Source organism: Periplaneta americana, chromosome 3 (genome assembly GCF_040183065.1).
Source record: "Periplaneta americana isolate PAMFEO1 chromosome 3, P.americana_PAMFEO1_priV1, whole genome shotgun sequence".
In the NCBI taxonomy this organism is placed as follows: Eukaryota; Metazoa; Arthropoda; class Insecta; order Blattodea; family Blattidae; genus Periplaneta; species Periplaneta americana.
The window spans coordinates 165,802,786-165,822,557 of NC_091119.1; the positions used below are offsets into that span (position 1 = coordinate 165,802,786).

Consider the following 19,772-nt stretch of genomic DNA (forward strand, 5'->3'; position numbering starts at 1 on the left):
CAATTCTAGCTCCTACAATTCCGCTCCCTTATTTCCCGTCACAAAGGGACGTTTAGTGCTGTTGGTTCATTGCGAGAGAGATCTTGTCGTCTACTTGATGAGGAACGATTTACATTCTGAATTCTTTAGGTTTAGGAAAATACACCAGTAATGGGCACACTGTTCAGATGTGAAATAATATCTCTGAACCTGATTTTCTAACCACTCTTGAGTTAAACTCAATTAGCATCTCTGGTACCAAAAAATGAACTCACCGTCAGTTTGTATGTCTGTTTGTCTGTCTCTTTACATTTATTTATCATAAACTATTCGACAGATTTATTTCACCAGTACAAGTCAATTTAACCGGCAATAATGAAAATGAAGTATATATTTTAATTGAAACTCAAACATTCTTATTTAACCTCTTCGCTGATGGAAAATAGTACTATATTTGGTCTCAACACTTAAACTGATTTTTTGGTTATTTAACGGGTTTCTCCCATGTATTGTGGGTCCCTATCACCACGGCATGGCGCGTCCTCAGGTTGCGGAACGAGGAGACGGCCTTCAGATATGGAGGGTAGCTGTGAATATACTGAATAAGCAGTCGCGGACAGCCGATGAGGGGTGGTCCTCCAGCTTGGGGGTTGGGCGAAGGGCTAACAACCCATCACCGTAAAAAACAGCTTGTTACGAATCCTTCAAATAAGCCTCGGAATGGAACTGATTCTCTGGCACGACCACAGCATTCTTTGAGAGAGGAACAGAGATTAAGAGTGTTTGAGAATAAGGTGCTTAGGAAAATATTTGGGGATAAGAGGGATGAAGTTACAGGAGAATGGATAAAGTTACACAACACAGAACTGCACGCATTGTATTCTTCACCTGACAAAATTAGGAACATTAAATCCAGACGTTTGAGATGGGCAGGACATGTAGCACGTATGGGCGAATCCAGAAATGCATATAGAGTGTTAGTTAGGAGGCCGGAGGGAAAAAGACCTTTAGGGAGGCTTAGACGTAGATGGGAAGATAATATTAAAATGGATTTGAAGGAGGTGGAATATGATGATAGAGAATGGATTAATCTTGCTCAGGATAGGGACCAATGGCGGACTTATGTGAGGGCGGCAATGAACCTCCGGATTCCTTAAAAGCCAGTAAGCTAGTAAGTTTCTCGTCAGCACTTGTCGGGGTCCGTAGCTTCGCTGCTAAAGGCACACGACGATGTGTCTGGCCACTGCAGTCATCTGAAACCTATTGTAAAGGATGGGGAGGGCCCATGTAAAACAATCGGTGTAATGGCATGCATGGTCCTTTGATCCTATTTGCATTGCAGTAACATAAATTGAACTATTTTTAACATTTCTGTTAATTTCACATAACTATAAGTAAATAATATATTGAGAATTCTTTTGCGAATATCTTAACCCATTTGATGCCAAGACACTTTCAATGATTGGAATATAAATATTTCAGAATTGATATTAACCCATTTATGCCCAAATTATTTTTTATTAAAAATGGTATTTCTTATATATTCCTACTTATTGACACATAAGAAACAAAATAAGATGATTATTGGTCCTCTCAAATCATTTACGCCATAAATAATGCATGTTCCCATTTGGGAACAGTGGGAGTAAAGGGGTTAAGAAGTGCATCGTAATATGCCCCGTCGTATAGCAGGAAGAGGGAGAGAGCATACCCGCCAGGAGCCACGGATGCATCATAGTGCAGTCTCTTTCTACGGGTAAGGAACGCTAGCCCGAGGGTGTACTGTGCTGATAACCGCTACTCTAACAGTTGCTAAATCAATCTTGATATAACTTCAGGGAGATACTGAAATTTGAGAAAATTTAATAATTTTCTTAAATATAAAATCCCTTAAAATGTTTTCTTTGTGTAACTATTTTTCTGCCTAATCCACTTGATTCCATTAAGTAACTCAGAGAGGTTTATAACGCCATTTGAAGTGACATGGCACTTCATTTGTTTGTTTCTATAACTTATACTTTCTTACATATTATATTAAAATCAACAGATCTTGGTGAATATTAATACTAAATGCAAGCATTTTTTTTTACAAATATGTATCTATCAGTACATTCTAGATAAATTCTCCGGTTGAAATCTTAATTTTAAGAACTTTTATGAAATAAAAACAATTAATGACGATTTTAAAATAGAAAAGGTAAAAGCATAAACGTCAATTCTCATATTACTATGATGGACCGAAGTTCATATGATAATTCCGTGCAGAAATTCTACATTACCATATGGTGAAGAACGGATAGAACGGAAAAAAATTCTCTCTGGCACCGGGATTCGGACCCGGGTTTTCAGCTCTACGTGCTGACGCGTTATCCACTAAGCCACATCGGATTCGACTTCCGATGCCGGATTGGATCCTTCTCAGTTTAAGTTCTAACTCTCTGTTTCCCTTTGGTGGCCTACCCTCATGTACTGTGTCACAGAATATGTGACAGTGGCAAAATGTTCTATACTCATGCCAATTGTCATATTAAAATATTAAATTTAAATAAGGTATTTTTTCCAGTGATTAATTTGTATAATATTTTTAATGTAATTCTGAAAAAATGGAACTAACATGTTTGATAGAAGTAGAGTTACGTAACTTTCTATAAAGCATTGCATTTTAGAAAAAAAATCCAAGTTTGGGCACCCATTTTTTTTATCAAGTGTGAAATCAGAACAATAATTGAGCGAAGCTGAAAATAATTGAAATTTTCATATCCTGTCCGGTCAAGTCAGAGTGGTTGTACCGAAGTTTTTACATTCAATCATTTCACTCAGAAATTTTCCTACGGTCACGTAAACATTGCAAATCTTATTTGTGCAACATTGTTTAAACAGTTCACCTTGCTAAACTTGTGGTTTTCAGTAACTAATCACGTATTGTCCCATTTTGCCTCGCTTATTCTCTTAATTTACATGTTCAGGACAGTAAAAACTGTTATGAGCGTAGGATAAGAAATAAAGGGCACAATATACGGCTAAGGTGAAGCCGAAAAAACGAAACATGCACACAACTTTGTCTGTTGCTGAATGTCACTACTGGTATTAAGTGATTGACAGGCACATACTTGGGGGGACTCGAAGTCAGCAAACAGTTAACCAAATCACGAGGGATTCAACGTACCGCGAATTCCCATGACAGGCATAAAATATTGTCACCCAAGTGACGTTCATCTCATTAGATCTGTTTGTGGCGCAGGACGGTAAGTACTATTTCCACTCCCATGTTACCAAAAGCGACTCTCCTGGTCTAGTAACGGAGCAACCAGACAGTTTACCTCAGTGACTGTGCGATGTGTAGCTTTTAAACGCTGATTTACATAATATACTCGTATAATACGATGTATATAATCTACAAAATTTCAAAATTTTTGTCGGCATCTTTTCAGTGCCCATATTTTTGAGCCTATATAAGTTGAAGTATCTATATATCCTTATAAAACTCTACATTTATTTTTATTTTTGATTCAGCATTCTTCTAATTGCATTGTACGAGTATATAGCCTATGTTTCATCGTACTTTAATTCCTTTAGACTAAGATTTCTGTACACTACAGCGAGTACACTTACTTACTTACTGGCTTTTAAGGAACCCGGAGGTTCATTACCGCCCTCACATACGCCCGCCATTGGTCCCTATCCTGAGCAAGATCAATCCATTCTCTATCATCATATCCCACTTCCCCCCAAATCCATTTTAATATTATCTTCCCATCTACGTCTCGGCCTCCCTAAAGGTCTTTTCCCTCCGGCCTTCCTACTAACACTCTATATGCATTTCTGGATTCGCCCATACGTGCTACATGTCCTGCCCATCTCAAACGTCTGGATTTAATGTTTCTAATTATGTCAGGTGAAGAATACAATGCGTGCAGTTCTGTGTTGTGTAACTTTCTCCATTCTCCTGTAACTTCATCCCTCTTAGTCCCAAATATTTTCCTAAGAACCTTATTCTCAAATATCCTTAACCTATGTTCCTCTCTCAAAGTGAGAGTCCAAGTTTCACATCCATAAAGAACAACCGGTAATATAACTGTTTTATAAATTCTAACTTTCAGATTTTTTGACAGCAGACTGGATGATAAAAGCTTCTCAACCGAAGAATAACAGGAATTTCCCATATTTATTCTGTGTTTAATTTCCTCCCGAGTATCATTTATATTTGTTACTGTTGCTCCAAGATATTTGAACTTATCCACCTCTTGAAAAGATAAATTTCCAATTTTTATATTTCCATTTCGTACAATATTCTCGTCACGAGACATAATCATATACAGTACCTACTTTGTCTTTTCGGGATTTACTTCCAAACCTATCTCTTTACTTGCTTCCAGTAAAATTCCCGTGTTTTGCCTAGTCGTTTGTGGATTTTCCCCTAACATACAGCAAGTATATCTTTACCTAATAATTATTACAGCAATTTACTATAAATCTATCTTTGAAGGCGAAAGAAGCTTTCACAACTTTTGAAAAAAGCAGGAAGGAATATGAATTTACATATTAATGAGGGGAAACTAAGTACATGCCTGCAACCAAGAAAGAATATTCTAATGAGTCCACATAGATTAAAATTGACTCATTTAATCTTGAAGTTTTACGTAGTTTTACCTACCTTGGATCAGAAGTTAATACCAAGAATATTGTTAGCTCCGAAATCCAAAAGCGGATAATGTCTGATAACAAATGTTATCATGGCCTCAGAAAATGTCTGGAGTCCAAATTGGTATTCAAGAAAACGAAAGTAATGATGTATAAAGTATTAATACGACCAGTATTAACATATGTGGCTGAGACTTGGACATTATCGAAATATGATGAGAGGCAACTTGGCATATTTGAAAGAAGGATCCTGAGACATATTTTTGGACCAGTGGCAGAAAATGGCGTCTGGAGAAAGAGTGTAATCATTAATTATGTAAGTTATATAATGAACCATACATTGTTAGATGTATAAAGATCAGAAGGTTGGAGTGGGCAGGAAGTGCCAATGACAGAATGATAAAGAGGACATTTAATGCAGTGCCAGATGGGTCCAGGAAAGTTGAAAGACGTAAGGTAAGATGGGAAGAAGATGTGAGAGAGAATGTAAAGATAATTAGAATTAAGAACTGGATGATCTCGGAACTAAATAGGGAAGAAAGGGGAAAACTTCTTCAGAAGGCCAAGGCCCACAGAGGGCTGTCGTACCAGTGATGATGATGTCTTTGAAGGCAATGAATTACTCTCGAACATCATCAAAATTCTAATTTACTTATTTGTAACTTATTCCACGAAGTGTCTCAGTATATCAAAAAGGTTAAGAACATGTCGTGTTACAGAACATGTGTAGGCGTACAGAAGATCCTTACTGTACTCCCACGTGCGTTAGGTTGCTTTTTCAACAGACAAAATACAGCGAGTTCATGATATAATTTCGTATATGGTCCCTAAAGAGATTTGCAGATGTAGGGATGAAAAAATGAACGTGACTGTGAAGCAATTTACTAATTGAACAATCAATATTACATTATGAAATTTAGGTAGAAGAAAAAAGCATTTTAAAGTGAAGTTACCACGACGTTCCTACATCCCTGATTCACTCTGAATTAATAAACGTGAAGCAGGTAAGTGTAGATGTTCGCCTACACTCTACTTAGAAGCACAGAAGTGGAGGAGGTACAACCGCTTTTATTTCTTGCACGCAGCACTGGTATAATGCAATATGTTCAATAAAAATATCTCTATAAAATGTGTCTTTTTTTGTTATGGAAGTTTATAAATAAAAAATTATATATGCAATTTGTGAGTGGCGCGAAATTTTTCGAACTCGTATAATTTCAGTGCTGAAAATTTTTACACTCATGCAATAAAGTCACAATTTCACACAAATTACACAAATAATTATTTGTCAGAGTAGTAAATAAAAACAGGTGCTGATTTGTCGCCAAGTAGCATCCAAATAAAGGAAACGTTTATGAAAAATTGTATCTGGAATGTGTTATTGTTTCGGAAGAGGGTTGCTATACGTCCTCACATTCCAAATTACCGCGAATGTCCTGAAATTGGACCTGTGGATTTAATTTAAAAAATGCTTGGCTTTTGAACAACGGGTATTAAGATTTCGAGAGTACCATGTGTAACACATTTTATTCACGAGTCAGAAGCTCAGGGTGACACTCGACACTTTTTTAAGATTTGAAGTATAGAGTTCATTTCCCTTCCGTTTCTTTATTTTTACCGCTTCACTGGTCGGTTTGAACACGACTCACACCAGGTCCTGTACCTCAGTTTGCCTACGTATTCGAATCACACAAGCTTTCAGGCGAGTTCTTTGTCAAGCTCGCGGAGAATTTTGTCATTTCTCTAATTCAAATGCAGTTATCTAAGAAGAGGAATTGCCTTGTTATGAAGTCAGTGAAAGGTCTGGCTTTGATGAAGTACTACTTTCGCCATTTCAATTGTGTCGTATTTGACTCGTACTTGATAAAAATTCCTTACATTTTAAAGAAAATCATATCAACTGTGAAATATCCGCTGGCTTTTCAAATGAAGCTACCCTCTATTCAAACATGAGTAACTGAAATTTTATTGTAGTTTTCATGTATTCCTAAATTCTTAGGCTATTCGTCTCGCGCCGTGGCGTTATAGTCTAAGGCATCCTGCATAGGGCTTGCGTTACGGAATGCGCGCTGGTTCGAGTCCTCTTTGAGGAAGAAATTTTCTCATGAAATTTCGGGCAATGTAAGGGGCCGTTGCCCACTCAGCATCGTGATGCACTTGGGGAGCTACGATAGGTAGCGAAACCCAGTTACGAAAGCCAGCTATAATGGCTGGGAGGATCATCGTGCTAATCACACGATACCTCCATTCTGGTTGGATCGTCCATCTCTGCTTCAGAATGTGAACGTCAGGCCAGCAGCCGGCTGGTCAGTCTGGGTCTTTCAAGGGCTGTGGCGCCAAGGATTATTATTATTATTATTATTATTATATTAAATTCTTATTTAGATTAAAGTAATTTAGGAATGAAGTATCAAAACCCACAGCATATTAAACATTTTTTACTTCACTTTAATTGTTTGAAATTGAACGAATTTGACCCATTGTGTGAATTTGTATCTGTAAGATTGGATTGGAAGGATCCGATTGATGTGATGTTCTCAATGTTGAGTTTAAGGATATGGTAACCATATTTGGAAGCGAAAGTTGACATTCTGAAGAACAAGAAAGGAATGTTTTAGAAGCCACAGAAATTTGGATGTAATGCAGAATGTCAGAAATGGAGAGATCCAGTCTCAAATACTGAATTTTTAAAGAAGATAATTTAAAATATAACATTATTAAAAAATTACAAATAAAAATTTAATCGTTGTACAAAGAGACATAATAAAATTTCAGTTAATATATTGTAGGGTAAAATACTGGGCAAAAAAGGAAGAGGAAGATCGAGAAGAAAATATATCAAATACAGACTTAGTAGAATGAAGTGCAAAAACAATAAAGGACTTAAAAGAACAACCGAGAAAAGAAAAACGGGACTCAAGAGAGAAAACAATTTTATTTATAATAGATTGAACAATTCTGGTGACATCAGAAACAAATTTGATACGTATAGTTGAAAGAACCGTCCGAATATTATTCGAGGAGTATGGACTCAATGAATGAATCTCTGAGAACAAGCAGATTTTGTATTAGTACAATACTTCTGTAGAAAGTGAAAATTGTTCAAAGCGAGTACAACCACCTTGGTTTAATCTTGTAAATATTCCAGTAAAACGATTTAATGCAACTTGGTTATATATTTCTCATCCCAGCTCTGTGAATGAAACAGAGATTCAGTCTATTATACATTAATCATTTAGTTCCTCCCCGGTTCAGAAGAGAGAGCATTAAAATACTCTGCAAATCTGTCCACTTTATTAGTTTCATCGCGACCGAACACCTGAGACCGCAAAAATGTTGAAATATTCTGGTCTCCACTAATATTAGCAACATGCAGAATTCATTGACACAATTTCGAAATAATCTCACATTCAGATAATGTGTAACTACGTTATTTTGTCATTTAATCGAAGTATAATATTTTTTATTGCATTGAGTTTTATTTTCTAGTTTTTCCTAACGACTTTCATGTGAATTGCATTGCTTTCACATGATATCTATAATGTATATACGATACTCAACAACCGTTTATAATTTTGAAGTTCTAATTGTCTCTAGTGACTACTATGGATAATCACGAGTGTGCTACAATTTATATACTAAATCAAACAAAAATACTAAAATGTCCTTTTCATATTCTTACAATTAGATTGTGCCTTTTAGCGCTGAAAACAAGGCAACGGTTTCTAAAAGTAGATCTTTTAACGCTAGGCGCGACTGTTAAAAATTGACTACTATACAGTAGCGTGGGAAAGTACGTACTTTTAACACTAATGCGAAATAGTACATTATGCATCGAGCCTATAATGGCAGTAATTAAGACGCTAGTATGTTTATGAAACGAGCGCAAGCGAGTTTCATAATTTTCATACGAGCGTCTTAATTACCATTTTAGGCAAGTTTCATACGACTTTTTATGCTGGACCATATTTCTAACTTAAAATTATTCATAAGTATTCAAGTTATTCTTATCTGACCGGGGAGCGGAACTGACCTTTTGCAGTATCTCGTAAATTGTGAGATGTGCGCAGAAGCGAAAGTATTGATTTTTTTCGACAAACAAATGTTATTGACCTTGATATAATCTAGAGAGTAAAATAAACATTAATCTTGATATAACATTGAAATTGATTGAAACATTGAAAAACGAGATGACAAATTGAATTTATTTGAATATTATTTACAATTAACGCTAATTATTATAGTAACAGAACATAACCTTCTGCGACAATGTTGGATTTCCAGCCTCCGTGACGTTTCGCTAGTTGTCTTTCGATTGCATATCCGAGAATAATCGATACTTGCGCTTTCATATTGCTACAATGGTGTTTTCTGATTGGTGGAACACCTGAACTTTAATGAATAGGTGTACTTTAATGAGGTCCATTAAAGGGTTGCTACCAGGTGTATAATTACTACATTTCGGCATGGTCGAGCATAAAGTATTTTAACTAAACTGTTTGTTCAAATTGTCAGTTGTTTCCCACCAAATACGGCAGTAATCCCAACCTATCAATAAAACGGTTCAAACGATGGCAAGGATACTTTAAAAAGTGATTAGTTTTGGTTAAGAGATGTACACAAATTAAGTGAACTGCTTCAGGAACTATTTTATTGCTAAATATATTAAACAAGAATTAAATATAATTATAAAAAAATGACTATCAGGTTTTAACCGGGGACCGCTATATTTTTATTTATTTTTTTATTTTATTGGGTTATTTTACGACGCTGTATCAACATCTAGGTTATTTAGCGTCTGAATGAAATGAAGGTGATAATGCCGGTGAAATGAGTCCGGGGTCCAGCACCGAAAGTTACCCAGCATTTACTCGAATTGGGTTGAGGGAAAACCCCGGAAAAAAACCTCAACCAGATAACTTGCCCCAACCGGGATTCGAACCCGGGCCACCTGGTTTCGAGGCCAGACGCGCTGACCGTTACTCCACAGGCGTGGACGACCGCTATGTCTGCTGTCGAATGCGCCAACACTGAGCTGTACCACCGCCTACTTTTAGTGTGATATAGTTTGACTATTACAATGAGGGCAATACAGCAGTGAAGGAGTGTGGGAAATTTTCTATATTAGCACGGACGAACGGCTCGCAGTAGACTGAAGCCATCTGTCCGATGTGAAAAAAGGAAGGCTGTGATTTTGATTAAATCATATTGCCAGATGTTTTTTGATGTGCTTGATTCAAATACTAAGTTATTTTTTCATTACAGACGCAAATTTCTGAATGTTTAAGAATGTAGGTACTCAGTTGAAATTTGAATTTCTTTAACCATTTGAGATAGATCTTTGAAAAATTTTACACATGTTGTGCTCTAAGAAATTTCATCTCATTTGGTCTAATATAACATGAATAATTATTAATATTTTTTGTAAATTTAATAGTACCGTATTATGAAAATAATTATTATGCCTAAAAATTATTCCTGAAATTTGCCCCACATTCCTTGTAAACTCTCTGAAACATAACTTAATATTTGTGTGTCTCAGATTATTCTTCGAGTGATAAAAAATTATTTTATATAGTTCAATAATTTGTGATAAATATACGGTACACAGAATAGTTTACAAAATATTCAGATTGCTCATAACGAAAAGATACGTTTGTTTGTTCTTCAAATATGAGGAAAAATTGTATCAATTTTTTTGGGGGGAAATCCAAAATTTATCATTTCATATAATTACTCCTTCCCTTCCCGATTTATAACAACATTTCTATATCCTTAATAAATATTGCGTTTCAAATATAATCGGATTCGTCCAAACCTTGTCCTTTTGTAGCACATTTTTTTCCTAATCTTTAGGCTCTGATTTTTCAAGTGAACCTAATAGAATATTTTGATTTCATAACACGGTTTCTATCTCGGTATGACTGTATTAAAACATTCATAAATATTAATGAAGCATATAATCAATAGCTAGATTTACGTCTTGAAAATAATACAAAGTATGCCAACGCTTGATAAAGCAACTCAAATTTTTGGCGAAATACATACTGAATTACTGAAAGAAGTAGACCTCATGCCTAATTTTTTAGAGATCTGGATATACTCGATTTGTGAGACTTGTGTTTTCAAATTTAATTCTCGTATTCTGGATTTTGTAGTAAAAATTCATACATGTTTCATAAGGCTTGATAAAGTTACTCCAAATATTTGGCGAAATACACACTGAATTACTGAAAGAAGTAGATCTCATGCCTAATTTTTTAGAGATCTGGATATACTCGATTTGTGAGACTTGTGTTTTCAAATTTAATTCTCGTATTCTGGATTTTGTAGTAAAAATTCATACATGTTTCATAAGGCTTGATAAAGTTACTCCAAATATTTGGCGAAATACACACTGAATTACTGAAAGAAGTAGACCTCATGCCTAATTTTTTAGAGATCTGGATATACTCGATTTGTGAGACTTGTGTTTTCAAATTTAATTCTCGTATTCTGGATTTTGTAGTAAAAATTCATACATGTTTCATAAGGCTTGATAAAGTTACTCCAAATATTTGGCGAAATACATACTGAATTATTGAAAGATAGAGACCTCATACCTAATATTTTAGAGATCTAGATATACTCGATTTGTGAGATTTTTGTTTTCATATTTCATTTTCGTATTCTGGAATTTGTAGTCAAAATTCATACATGTTTAATAATGCTTGATAAAGTGACTCCAAATTTTTTGCGATACACACACTGAATAATTGAAAGGTGGGGGACTTCGTGCTTTTTAGTCTTTTAAAGTGTGAAGTCTGAGTTTACAAATTTCATTTTCATATTCTGGGTTTTGTGGTCAAAATTCATACATGTTTCATAACGCTTGATAAAGTTACTGCAAATGTTTGGCGAAATACATACTGAATTATTGAAAGAGAGATACTTCATGCTTAATCTCTTTATATATACTGAAGCTGTGACATCTGCGTCTTCAAATTTCATTTTCGTATTCTGGATTTTGTAGTCAAATGCATACATGTTTCATAACGCTTGATAGTTACTCCAAATGTTTGGCGAAATGAATACAGAATTATTGAAATATGGAGACTTCATGCTTAATCTATTAAAGATCTGGGAGTTTTAGAAGGCTGAAATCCTGGTCTCTTCGTTTATATTTTTATGGATGAGTAGTTTTCAGGGTTACGTAATAGTTTTTTTTATGACTTTCGTTGCAGTGAAAGTTTGTGGTATTGTTTTAGATCTAAATTAATCATTTTCGCAATGAAGCATAACCAATCAGAGGACATGATTCTCAATCTATAGTGCAATTGTCGGAAAGAATTCGTGAAAGAGCCCAAGAAGCGAAATTTCCGGCGGCGTCGAGCGCGCCCGGGCGCGAGTACTGTATGTGTTTCGTGTACTTACAGTGTCGACGGCCGCCGCGTCCTCCAGACCGCTGGCCACGCCGTTGGGCTGCTCCTGCATCCCTGCGAGCTGAGTCTCCTGGTTCTTCTCGTTCTCGAGGCGCTGAGCCACGCTCACGTGATTGGCCGCCGACGTCGTGGCTGCGCCGTTGTGCGGTTTGGTGGCGTCCAGCAGCACTTTGAGAGATGCGATGGCGTGGAGCTGAGTAGCCTTCTCATCCACCTTCCCTGCAACAGATGGGGGAGCTAATGTACGAGTGAGTCAGGACTCGCACACACACAGGCAGTGCCACTACCCTACGGTCTCGACCCTCCGAGGTTCGTAGAAATATTGCTTGTAATGCTGTTCGTCTGCCCGAATACTGAAATTCCTTGGAGATATGAGAGGCATTTTTGCACGACAGTAGTAATGTGGGAAAGGGAGAGCTATCCTGGAGACGGATGCTTTGTACGACAGTAGCCACGTGTGAGACAAGATATTGGTACAACATTCGCTACATGAAAGACAGAGTTGTACAACAATAGTCACGTGGGAAAGGGGGAGTTATCCTGGAGACGGACGTTTTGTACAACAGTAGCCACGTGTGAGACAAGATATTGGTACAACATTAGCTAAATGAAGGACAGAGTTGTACAACAATAGTCACGTGGAAAATAGGACACTTGTGTAACGGAAGTTAGACAACAGAATTGTACAACGGCAGTCATGTGCCAAATAATTGTATAACAGTAGCCGCATGGGAGATAACAGACTGGTACTATACAGCTACGTGGAAGATAGAATTATACAATAATAACCACATGACAGATAGGAGACTTTTACAACTCTTACAACAGAGTTATACAACAGTAATCACGTGGGAGACAATTATACAACAATACCACATAGGAGGTAAGACTTGTATAACATTATCTAGATGAAAGACAGTTGTTCAACAGTAGTCACGTGGGAAACAGGACACTTGTGTAACGGAAGTTAGACAACAGAATTGTACAACGGCAGTCTTGTGACAGATAATTGTATAACAGTAGCCGCATGGGAGATAACAGACTGGTACTATACAGCTACGTGGAAGATAGAGTTATACAATAATAACCACATGGCAGATAGGAGTCTTGTATAACTCTTACAGCAGAGTTGCACAACAGTAATCACGTGGGAGACAATTATACAACAATACTACATAGGAGGTAAGACTTGTATAACATTATCTAGGTAAAAGACAGTTGTTCAACAGTAGTCACTTGGGAAAGGGAGACTTATCCAGGAGACGGACGCTTTGTACGACAGTAGCCACGTGTGAGACAAGATATTGGTACAACATTAGCTACATGAAAGACAAAGTTGTACAACAATAGTCACGTGGAAAATAGGACACTTGTGTAACGGAAGTTAGACAACAGAATTGTACAACTGCAGTCATGTGGTAGATAATTGTATAACGGTAGCCGCACGGGAGATAACAGACTGGTACTATATAACTACGTGGAAGATAGAGTTATACAATAATAACAACATGGGAGATAGGAGACTTGTACAACTCTTACAACAGAGTTGTACAACAGTAATCACGTGGGAGACAATTATACAACAATACCATGTAGGAGATAAGACTTGTATAACATTATCTAGGTGAAAGACAGTTGTTCAACAGTAGTCACGTGAGAAAAATGAGACCCGTACAACATTTTTTACATGGAAAATAGTTGCACAATGGTAACAACGTGGAAGACAATTGCACAACAGTGGAGAGAAGAGACTAGTACAACATTAGTCAGTGGAAAAGACAGCTGTACAACAATAGTCACGTGGGAAATAGGACACTTGTGTAACGGAAGTTAGAAAACAAAATTGTACAACTGCAGTCATGTGGCAGATAATTGTATAACGGTAGCCGCATGGGAGATAACAGACTGGTACTATATAGCTACGTGGAAGAGAGAGTTATACAATAATAACCACGTGGGAGATAGGAGACTTGTACAACTCTTACAACAGAGTTGTACAACAGTAATCACGTGGGAGACAATTATACAACAATACCACACAGGAGATAAGACTTACATAACATTATCTAGATGAAAGACAGTTGTTCAACAGTAGTCACGTGAGAAACATGAGACCTATACAACATTTCTTACATGGAAAAGAGTTGCACAATGATAACAATGTCGAAGACAATTGCACAACAGTAGCTATGTTGGAGAGAAGAGACTAGTACAACATTAGTCAGTGGAAAAGACAACTGTACAACAATAGTCACGCGAGAAACAGGAGGTTTCTACAACGATTGTTCCTTGGAAAATAGAGTTGTACAACAGTAGTAACGTGAAAGACAATTGTTCAATAGTAGTAACGTTGGAGATGAACTTGTACAATCTTAGCTAGGTGGGAAGACAGAGTTGTACAAAAATAGTCACATGGGAAATAGATTTTGATTTTAGGTTACATGGAAAACAGAGATGTACAATAGTAGTCCCATAGGACACAATTGTACAACAGTAGCCACATGAGAGATAAGAGACTCGTGCAACATTAGTTAGATGGAAGAAAGAGTTTTACAAAAATAGTCACGTGGGAAATATAATACCTGTAAATCATTTATTACATGGAAAGCAGAGATGTACAAAAGTAGATACGTGGAAGAAAATCGTACACTTGTAGTCACATAGAAAGAAAGGTGTACAACAGTTGTCACGTGGGAGATAAGAGACTTACATAATACTAGCTAGGTGGAGTAGAGAATTGTACAACAGTAGCCACATGGAAAATAGGAGACTTGTATAACATCAGTAATAGCATGAAAGAAAATTGTAGAACAGTGACCACGTGGGAGATAAGAGTCTTGTACAACAATTAGTTACACATAAGACAGTCATACAACAGTAGTCACATGAGAGAAAGTAATCACGTGAGAGGTAAGAGATTTGTACAACTGTACTCTCCTGGAAGAAAACTTGTACAACAGTAGCCACGTGGGAGATAAGAATTGCAGGCGATACGACAGCTATAATAAGAAACTCAGCTGGTAGCACTAACTGGAAGTTCTTTGCCTTCTGACTTTTCTCCATCTCCTCCCTTCCTAATATTCAACCGATATTCATGCCACAGCTAGTGGTACCAACATTCGCAGGGGATATGAATGACTACACTTTGCCTGGGCGATGCACTGCGACTTTTCTAACACAGTGTAATATCCAAGTGGGATAAAGATTTGTACGACATTTAAATACAGTACATGGAAGGCAAAGTTTTACAACAGTAGTTACACGATAAGACTGTATGACAGTTCCCACGTGGCTACATTATATTTGTACGGCACATTAGCCACGTGGAAGATAGAAGTTTTTTACGACAAAGCAGCCATGTGGAACACAGGAGATTTGTACAACACAGTACCTAAATGAAAGAAATTAGACTTTTATGGTATAATAGCCACATGGAAGAAAGGAGATTTGTAGGATACAATAGTCATGTGGGAGAAGGGAGATTTGTACAATACAGCACCTACACGGGAAGACAGAAGATTTGTATGACATAACCAAGAAGATTTGCACGACGAAGTAATCACGTGGAAGATATATTTGTACGGCACAGTAACCATGTTGGAGACGGGAGATTTGTACGAGAATAGCCATGTGAGAGATAGGAGATTTGTACGACACAGTAGCCATGTGTGAGCCAGGAGATTTGTATGATACAGTAGCCACATGGGAGACAGGAGATTTGTATGACACAATAACAACTTCGGGAAACAGGAGATTTGCAAGTCAAGTAGTCATTGAGAGACAGAAGATTTGTACAACACGGTAACGACTTGGAAGACCTGAGATTTGCATGGCACAGTACCAACTTGGGAGACCGAATATTTGTATATCACATGGGAAAAAGGAGATTTATATGACATAACCAAGGAGATGTGTACGACGAAGTAATCATATGGAAGACAGGCTATTTGTACGACACAGTAGCCATGTGGGAGACAGGAGATTTGTATGACATAGTAGCCACGTGGGAGACAAGATGTTTGTAAGACACCGTAACCATGTTGAAGGCAGGATATTTGTATGACACAGTAACCACGTGGGAGACAGGAGATTTTCATTTCACAGTAGTCACGTGGAAGACATGAGATTTGTATGACACCGTAGCCACGAGGGAGACAGGAGATTTGTATGACACAGTAGCTACGAGAGAGACAGACGATTTCTATTCTACAGCAGCCACGTAAAAGACTGTAAGACTGGGAACAGACGTTATCTGCTTATGGTGTGAAATCGGTGGCACTATGAATTAGGTCTTTCTGAGGACCATCAAATATGAAAGAAGTGGTAACGTTCGAAATATATGAAAATAACAATGAACCTAGTTATATTTCAATCTAAATATTGACTACCTTTGGATAAGTGGGTTACCACTGATAGTTGAGAGGTTATCATTAACTCTTAGGTCACCAGTTCACACTCTACCGAAAACAATAGATTTCTAAGAGATGTATAAATCTGTAAAATAATTTATTTCATTATTTACTTCAAGGTATGAACCCCATGTTGCAAGTTTGGCTTGGATTTTCGATGGCCGCAACCGGGATATATCCTTGCAAGTAGACTTATTTGGCAGATTGTTTGCCTATATCGATGATTGCTCAATGTGACAGGTGACCCAAACGACATTTGTGAATCTGATGCTGATCCTGTCTTAGCCCTGCAGATCCATATCCTACGTTCAGTCCAGTACATGATAAACCCTAGGGTCCGAAGTATTAAGTCCTTCCTGCATCAGTATCGGAAACCTGTCCTATCCCTAAGACTTCCACCTTAGCCTATTTTTAAATATTGCAGATGATAAATGAAATAAGCGGAAGGTAGAGAATGTTGGTGGAATGATAGATATAAAGGGAGTACCTTGAGAAAAATCCTCTGCAACGTGTTTCGTCTGTCACAAATTCCATCACGACCTGGCCGGGGATCGAAACTGGAGTCCCCGGATGGAACATCTGCGCACTGACGTTTGGAGCGACCTATTATTGATGTCAGTACGGTAATGTTATATTCTGAGAATTTTACTTTTCAAAATGAAGGACGAATTGTTTGCAGTATCGGATGCATTCCTAGCAGCTGATTGAGTATAATTTTGATTCTGTGTAACAGTTGTGAACCCTCTCATTTTTCCTGTGATTTTCTGAATTTCTCCTCATTTCATTGTGACCTCTTTTCTACCGAATTGCTCTGTGTTTCTTCTGTATTCTAATTACCACATACATTATTTATATTTGTTTAAAAAGTACTTACTTTAACATAAAGATCTTCGTTTTGAGTTATCAAAGACATGGATGAAGGTTGAAAGGTCAAATATACGAAAATTACCCATTATCTACCTAATTCGAATGTCAAAACTCAACATTTTGGTTCAGTTCTCTTGCCCATAGGTGCTAGATTTAGCATTACTACATAATTTCTGATAATAATAAATGATTTTTGAATGTTTTCGTATTATTTTTCTTATTAAAATCTTGTTTACATATTATAAGGCAGTGGCTCCCACTCTTTCTGAAGGTCACTTTAGTGTGAGACTTCAGTTTGCGATTCTCAACTACCATACAGATTCTTCACCCCATTGGAAAAATACAAATCTCTGTAAAATTGCGAACAACTATAATTTTACTTAAAATCAATGGATACCACCCAAAGTATGATTTTAAAGAACAGCTTTTCGTGTAAGTTTTGGAAGAAACTCAAAACAATTGTGACAGACACAAGTGGATAATGAATACGTTTTTAAACAGTTGTGTTTAACGGGCTTAAATATAAAAGAGCGGAAAACTCATTGAAATATGAACATACTGAAGTAATGTTGAAACTTGAACTTTTTTTTATCGTAGAGTATCGACCAGTTCTGAGTCAAAAGAATACCTCGAGCTTGTAATAGAAGATCTTAATTATTTTATAATATTTACAACCTCGTAGTCTATTTATGTAAAATAATTTTCTTCTTTTATGATTGTCACACAAAAACAGTGCGAAAACTCCTTGAATTTGAAAATGATATCACCGCGTGTATCGAATACTCAGTCAAAATTTGAAAAGCTACTTTCTGAGAAACAGCCATATTTATAATTTTAATTATTATTATTTTTATATTACTAGTCGGTTCAATAAGTAATGCACATCATCTTTTTCTCGGCAGTCTTTCATTGGAAAATAACGAAATTTTATACACACCTTTTTTAAAGCTTCCTGCATTTCTTCATATAGTTTCGCCGTTTTCCGTTAGATGACTGTGATGTACTTTAGTTTTAAAGTGGCGACTGCACGTGAAACACGTACAATCGGGTACAACTAGTGAAACATATTTTTTTTTACTTATATTTTAAACGTTGTTTATTTTGTATTTCTAAATACAAAAGAAATGTATGTTAATAAGACGTTCTAATTTTATTTTGTAAATCATTACGCGACCCCCTCAGCTCTTTACACGACCCGTCGAAGAGTCACGATCTCCACTTTGGGAACCACTGCTATAAGATAGTATGTTTCAATGTAAAATTTTTCAAGAATTTTCTACTGAAAACGTCTTTTGTGATGGTGCCCTAGTCCTTGTACAATCAGCTGTTCAGTTTTATACTATTTTCCCCTGACGTTGATGGATAAAATGTCATTGTTACATAATTATTTTGACATATTTGGACCATCCAGTGTTGTAAAGTGCACGCGTTTCAGATTGCAGAATATTGAAGTGATGTGTTACGGGTCATAGTAACTATTTTAATTGAACCATTCACTTCTGTATCCCGTATTGTACTATTATACTAGACCTTCCGTCAAAATAAACTATTACGGAGTGAAAAAAACTTTCCCAATCATTCTGTGATTGCATTATTTTGTAATAGAAATTATAGTGACTGGAGCATTTTTTTTAGTTTTGTTTTAATCTCTGAGATGATTAATGGTATTCGGGTTTACTGTGTAAGAATAAATGTTCATATTTCTTGTGTATCCACTATGTTATATTATTCTCCACTATGTTATATTATTCTGAATGGGGGGGGGGAGGCGAACATTGGCGCTACGTCCATCTAAAAGACCTTTATGCTAACTCCCAGAGAGGTGCATTCCTAACTCACACAGCTGACTACACTAAAGTTCGATAATTATCCAGGTTTCAAGCAGGTAACCTCATCCGTTTCTGTACCAGCACGTTTCGTGCGTCGCCAGCTGGCCTAACGTAGGAAAACGGCAGAACCGCAAGGAAAACCCTTAACTCGGGCCTTGTCCACTCAAGTGTCAGTATGACGGGGATTCGAACCCGGCTTGTCTGTGTGACAGATCTAAGATGTAAATCACTAAGCTACTGCTGAGATATCTACTCACTCTGCAAAGAAGATTTCCAGAGAATTTTTCAGGTGTAAAATGTACTTTTTTTCTCTCTGTTGCGGAGGAGGACCCACAGCTTATTGTGCTGACCTGACCTCTTTAAAAGAACGATTGTCTGATGCACTCAGGGTCGCATTCCTATAAGTATCGTGATTCACTGTTTGGTGCCATCTATCGATTCAGCTAAACAACACCCTGTCCGACGGAGTCCGCGATGACCGCCCCACAGTCTCCATGAGAGTTCTATAGCCTCCTCAGGAGTATGCAAATCACGTTACTACATACTGCTGCATCCTATATTGATTAGATGATCGTGTTACTTTAGGCATCGTAATTCACTATTTGATGCCATCTATCGATTCATTT

General features: G+C 36.9%; 1 protein-coding gene across 4 annotated transcripts in view; it reads right to left on the minus strand.

The window, feature by feature from the left end:
* Nucleotides 1–19,772, minus strand: part of Nckx30C (solute carrier family 24 member Nckx30C) — a 1,001,248-nt gene that overhangs the window by 334,890 nt on the left and 646,586 nt on the right. For 3 of the 4 annotated variants that reach the window (XM_069822261.1, XM_069822262.1, XM_069822259.1), the window contains one exon: nucleotides 12,034–12,278. In XM_069822261.1, coding sequence (XP_069678362.1) covers nucleotides 12,034–12,278 — 245 coding nt within the window. The remainder of the gene's footprint in view (nucleotides 1–12,033; nucleotides 12,279–19,772) is intronic. The other variant, XM_069822260.1, reaches the window with a different exon arrangement.